The sequence below is a fragment of the Psilocybe cubensis genome, chromosome 3, assembly GCF_017499595.1.
Source record: "Psilocybe cubensis strain MGC-MH-2018 chromosome 3, whole genome shotgun sequence".
NCBI lineage: Eukaryota > Fungi > Basidiomycota > Agaricomycetes > Agaricales > Agrocybaceae > Psilocybe > Psilocybe cubensis.
The window spans coordinates 1,369,982-1,376,353 of NC_063001.1; the positions used below are offsets into that span (position 1 = coordinate 1,369,982).

Genomic DNA, 6,372 nt, shown 5'->3' on the forward strand with positions numbered 1-6,372 from the left:
TCATCCGCGTGGATTCGATTCATCAAGTTCTTCTTCTGCCTCCGGTTCTTCAATTATTCGCTCCCGAACTCCTGTGCTAGCGGCTTCGGCAGCTGCCTTGGCCTCTTTCTTGCGCTTCGCTGAATCCTTTAGTTTTTCCCATCGTTCACGGAATTTTGCTATCATAAGTTTCTGGAGGATGGATGTCTCGGTGTTAGTGTTTACAAGTGAAAACGAAGGACGATGACGAACGTTCTTCTCATTTTCGACACGCATCAACCGCAGCTCATCTTCGAGTTCTTTCACCCGACGGGCGTATTGTGCTTCTCTCCCCGTATTTATTCCTGGTATTGGAACTGCGGGGACGTCAATGTTAAGACTGCTGAAATCCAGGGGCGGTCCGGGCCGCTGCAACATCGTCGACGTCCCCAGTGCACGCTGGGCCTAGCAATCAATGTAGATATTGCTGATAAACGTATCATATGTCAACCGGACAACTTGCCTCTCTTGTGGCCATATATATACTGTTCCGGAGCTGATGATCTTGCTCCTTACGCATTTTCAGTACCCTTTCAGTGGCTTCCAGCCGAGACTTCATTGAATTGATTTCAGCTTTCAATGTCTCGTTTTCTTTCTTCAGCACTGCGGGTGAGGGCTCGGCGCCAGAGGGGATTAAAAAGAAGGACCCTGACAGGTCATCCCCTGGACACAGATGATATTAGACATAGGAAAGAGACATTCCCCCGCAAGAATGTACCTGCTTCAAGAAAATCTTCGAAGTCGTCGTCGTCTTCGTAAGCAGCTTTCTTCAAGTTAGTGTTGGCAGTCTCGTGGCTGTTTTTCCTCGAACGACTACTCTTGCTTCCTTCACGGGACATACCGATCTTCCTCGTAAATCTAGAAAAAATAGGTTCATCGGCATCGGTGTCGCTACTTAGATTATCATCTTTGCGAGTTTCCTCCGGTTTCTTCTCAGCAGATGGAGAATTAGGAAATTCAGGATCGTCAAGAGGCGCCGTTGCAAAGGCAACTGGCTGAGACAGATTGTCGAGCATTCCTTGCATAATATTCCAAAATTGATTGAAGGCATCACCAGGATCTGACTAAGAGCATGGAAGTAACAAACAGACAAGTCAGGATTATAGGTGCGTGCTGCGGTAGGTAATGTAGCTTACCCTTTGCCCGCCTAGAAGCATGAATGATTCATCGCCAGCGTTTTGCGAATCTGTCATGGCGGCTCGTAATGGCTGCGGTGATGACGTGTTCACCCTAGAGGGACCAGCGTATGAGTTAGAGTTCTGTCGTGGAGGGGGGTTCTTTGGAATATCTGATTTCTGGGGTAATGAGGGATCTTTCCCCTCTGCCTTCAACTGGTCAATCTTTCTCTGTAACTCTTTTGCAGCTTTACAGTGTTCATTGTAGAGCATCCGCAGCGTTCTCTTCGCCTGGTTATATCATATGAAAGGATATACATGAGCGTGTGCGGTCTGATAAGCGTTCTCACAGGTTTTTTGCACACTGACCGATTCATCGTTACTGCGCTCAATAGCTGCTATGTATGACACTGAGGCCTGATAATGCTCCTCAGCTGCCATAACAATAAGGCCTTTAGCGAGGTAGTCGTCTGCATTGGCTGCATGCTGGTGGGCCTGTTGGGCGAATCAAGAGATTGGCCCTATTAGCGCTGAAAAGATGCGAGTCAGTACATGTTGTTAGACATACTGCATTCATTGGTGTATCAGAGGGCGACATGGTTTAAGCTCAAATACATATAGTTATAATCGCGCACAAAGGAAAGAAAAGGTTATTAGCAGCAGAGAGGTTTGGATTGTTTAGCTCGGGGTCGAGATGAGTGACTTCTGTTTAGCAAGGGGCGTCGGGGGTTGCCTGTGGGTATAATCCAAATATAGTAAGACAGCCAAGGCAGTGCCAAGTTAAGAGTTGTACTCTTGTAAGTTAAAAATTAAGCAATGTACATACTTTGAATTACTGCAATATCCGGGATGGATTGTCCATAACATAGTATCTCTATACAAGTACAATACTTAGCCTCGGCGCAGATGGAAAATAGTTAGGAGGTTCGAGGATATGGCTTGCAAATTTGACGATCATGGATATTTAAGTATAGTCGCAAAAAGAGCTCACGACTTGTTGGAAACGTCCCTCCCTAGAATTGTTCGAAACTCCGTAGAATAGCATACACTCGGTTATCTAGGAATATGGGCGAAAGAATTTAAACGACGCTATAACCGTCATACACAGGCCAGATTATAGGTCTAGAAAACATGTAGGCCAGTTTCTCCGTTTCGGCACTGTGATGATAGTTAGACCGACAAGTCGAAATAGGAGCGGCGCATTTCGATATAGTAGACGCCGGGACCAATCTTTTTCTCAACAAAAGATTTACAGTGCCAGAGATCTTAAGAAATATGTGTATTCCAGTGTGAACAAAGCTGAGAAGAGATTCGGTGCGGCAGTCGCAAAGAGAAGCTCGGCGATAGACAAATAAGATAAATATATAACCTACCAATCGTTGGTCAATACAAACCCGCTGAGAGCATTGGCGTACCTATGACAAAAACCCTGTGGAAACTCATAGAAAGGAAAATAAATAGACACAGAAACAGATATAACAATCCAAGTTTGATGCAAAGGCCTAGTGTTCGGCTGCGGAAGTTGGAGGCCGCAGGCGGTGGTGTAACGCGTGACACGTGACGGCGCGGAATTCTTGCTCAGCCGAGCACTCCTCTCTCCAATCTCTCTCTTACTCCTCCTCTGTCGTCAAGCAGTCTCTGAGCAGCCTTGGGCGTCATACAGCACATCTACTCTTCTTGTAGTCTATTTGACTGCACTAGCCCTGCTCTCGCACTCCTATCATGACCGCTGTTCCTGGTCCATTGTGAGCACTTTAACCTGCAGTTTGAATCATTCAGTTATCTCATGTACTACATTCCTTGATTCCTTAGAACGAAGAAAATCAGGGTCACTGGTATGCTTATGCTGTTATAACCAGTCGTTACTAACGCAATACTAATCATTGTTTGGTTTGTCAGTCGTCGCTGCCGATGGGCTCTCGAAGCGCGATGTTTTCCGTCTCCCGGACCCCTTTGCTGTCATCACAGTAGACGGAGAGCAAACCAATACGACTAGTGTTATAAAAAAGACTCTGAATCCCTACTGGAACGAGAGTTTTGATATGTGAATGACATCCTCCAATCCCATCTGAACTTGCAATCCTGACTCACCGCTTCTCCAGAACCGTCAAGGATTCATCAGTTGTTGCTGTCCAGGTGTTTGACCAGAAAAAGTTCAAGCGAAAAGATCAAGGATTCTTGGGTGTTGTTAATGTTCGGGTCAGCGACGTTCTTGATTTAGATCTGGGCGGTCATGGTGCGTTTCAATTCATATCGTTCCACACCCCACAATTGATGATCAATTTGGTCAATGCTCAGAGATGCTGACTCTGGATCTCAAAAAGTCGAATGATAACCTAGTTGTTCATGGAAAGCTCATCATGTATTTATCAACCAATGTCGCCCAGCCCATATCCAACCCAGGCCCATCACAGTCTTCTGGGGTTACTGCAGCGTTATCTGAAATGGCACTAGGAAGCACTTCTCCTAGTGCAAGCACAGCCAATCTCACAGTGAACAATTCAGTTGCCGGTTCAGCACTTTCAAGATCAGGCAGTTCTCACGCCACAGCAACTGATGGTGCTGGTCCATCCACGACTATTTCGAACGGGACTTCTTCAGCCACTGTCACTGCCGAAGGCCAACAGGGAGCTAGTTCACGGCCAGTCAGCATGACCGCTTCCAGTACTACATCTGCTCCTACTCCAGCAGCAGCAGGCGGATCAGGTACAGCGGCATCAACTACCTCTCCCTCTACAAGTAATCAGCAGCAAAGCGCTCAAATGCGCAACTTCAACCCCAATGTCGATCAATATGGCGCTCTTCCTCCTGGTTGGGAGAGACGTATTGACCCTCTTGGCCGGACGTATTACGTTGATCACAATACTCGCACTACTACGTGGAATCGGCCGTCGGCTAGTGCTGCGGTGAACAATTCCACACAAGATAACGAAACGAATGCTGCCCGTGACCAGCATTCACGACGCATCTTGGTTGATGACGTCCTTGAAGCCAGTAACCCTAACTATCGTTCGAGCAATGTACCGGCTGCCACTTCTGCGACAACCACACCTCAACCTGAGCAGCCCGCTGCAATCACCACGAGTACAGCCACAACGGCCGGATCAGGAAGTCTACCTAATGGATGGGAAGAGCGTTACACACCTGAAGGACGACCGTACTATGTCGATCACAACACTCGCACTACAACCTGGGTGGACCCACGACGACAGACCATCATTCGTGTTATGGGTCCCAATGGACAAGGCTCAGGACTTCAACCACAAACTATCTCTCAATTAGGTCCTTTACCTTCGGGATGGGAGATGCGCCTCACGTCTACTGCCAGGGTGTACTTCGTGGATCACAATACAAAGACGACTACCTGGGACGACCCTCGTTTGCCATCAACTTTAGATTCAAATGTGCCGCAGTACAAGCGTGATTTCAGAAGGAAGCTTATCTACTTCAGAAGTCAACCTGCTATGCGTGCTCAGCCAGGAAACTGCCAAATCAAGATCAGGCGAAACCACATCTTCGAGGACAGTTACGCGGAAATTATGAGGCAGACTCCCAATGACCTTAAGAAACGTTTGATGATCAAGTTCGATGGAGAAGATGGTCTGGATTACGGTGGTTTGTCAAGGTATTTATTAATCTTATCTATTGTTTTTTAAATGACGTTGTTCACAATTGTTTATTGTTGTGCAGAGAATTCTTCTTCCTGCTGTCTCACGAGATGTTCAATCCATTCTATTGCCTCTTTGAGTACTCTGCGCATGACAACTACACTCTTCAAATCAACCCAGCGTCAGGCGTCAACCCCGAGCATTTGAATTACTTCAAGTTCATTGGCAGATGTCTTGGCCTCGGTATTTTCCATCGCAGGTTCTTGGACGCTTACTTCATCGTCAGCTTTTACAAGATGATCCTGAAGAAAAAGGTTACCCTGTCAGATTTGGAGAGCGTTGATGTGGAGTTACACCGCGGAATGACATGGATGCTGTGAGCTACTTTTCTTGCAAATCGGTTTGAAAGTTCCTGACGGGTGAAATACAGTGAGAATGATATTACTGACATCATCGACGAAACATTCACAACCACCGAGGAACGCTTTGGCGAGATGGTAACCGTTGAACTCATACCTGGCGGTGCAGACATCCCCGTTACAGAGGAAAACAAGAAAGAATATGTGGAGAGCGTTGTGGAATACCGTATTTCCAAGCGGGTGAAGGAACAATTCGAGGCTTTCATGTCAGGATTCAGTGAACTCATTCCTCAAGATCTGATAACTGTGTTTGACGAACGAGAGCTCGAGTTGCTCATTGGTGGCATGTCTGAGATCGATGTGTACGTCTGCATAATATACCGTCTTTTCGTTTATAAACCGACATATCTTTGCAGTGATGACTGGACCAAGTTCACAGATTACAGAGGTTATGAAATGAATGATGAGGTCATCCAATGGTTCTGGAAATGTGTCCGCAGTTGGCCACCGGAGCGCAAATCGCGCCTGCTGCAATTCGCTACCGGTACATCGCGAATTCCTGTTAACGGGTTCAAAGATCTACAAGGATCCGATGGCCCAAGAAGATTTACCATTGAAAAGTCGGGCGATCCATCTCAGTTACCCAAGAGTCATACTTGCTTCAATCGCATTGATCTTCCGCCTTACAAGGATTATGCAAGCTTGGAACACAAGTTGACCCTGGCTGTCGAGTACGTATCGTTTGTCCTTCAGATTAGGTTTGACGAAGTGTACTGATTTGATTAAACTCCTTCAGGGAAACCGTTGGCTTCGGACAGGAATAAGCTTTTTCTTTCCCTTTCCCGAACACGATCTCATTCTGTTTTCTATTTGTCACCTATTCTCATTTTTACTCTCTTTTTCGTGGATTTCTCTTGTCTTTTTATGTCGTCTCGCCGTCATGTTCAATGATCAATCCAAGCCGTTTGATGATCAGTTGTTTTTAAATTATATACAGGTCCCCTCCCCCCCTTTACATACACATCCCCTTTCACTCTTCCTTTATCTTTTTCTCCGCTTTTGCCAACTTCTGTACATCTACGATTTGTCACCCTGCTGTTCGAATGATGCTCAACAAACTCACCATTTTGCAAAACCCAATCCGCAAACCACGATGACTTAATGATCAACTTCTATTCCCATTCCATTACATGGACAGCTACCAAGAAAATGAAGGAATGCATGCTATACTACGAGTCCTTTAGTATATGTATATACTTGCTAATTCGCGAT

General features: G+C 46.1%; 2 protein-coding genes across 2 annotated transcripts; one reads left to right on the plus strand and one right to left on the minus strand.

Moving 5' to 3' along the window:
* On the minus strand, positions 1–1,731 carry JR316_0003235 (uncharacterized protein; the record flags this gene model as incomplete). The annotated part of the gene is made up of 6 exons (XM_047889010.1): positions 1–423; positions 548–681; positions 737–1,082; positions 1,155–1,424; positions 1,503–1,628; positions 1,702–1,731. 6 exons carry the CDS (start codon positions 1,729–1,731, stop codon positions 1–3), a joined length of 1,329 nt encoding a protein of 442 aa, XP_047751384.1.
* A 1,124-nt stretch (positions 1,732–2,855) lies between these two features.
* Positions 2,856–5,924, plus strand: JR316_0003236 (E3 ubiquitin-protein ligase RSP5; the record flags this gene model as incomplete). Its single annotated transcript, XM_047889011.1, has 9 exons — positions 2,856–2,878; positions 2,946–2,968; positions 3,033–3,177; positions 3,236–3,369; positions 3,432–4,758; positions 4,824–5,117; positions 5,172–5,462; positions 5,517–5,831; positions 5,897–5,924. The coding sequence occupies 9 exons, from the start codon at positions 2,856–2,858 to the stop codon at positions 5,922–5,924; spliced, it is 2,580 nt and encodes an 859-aa protein (XP_047751385.1).
* Between the last annotated feature and the right edge of the window lie 448 nt (positions 5,925–6,372).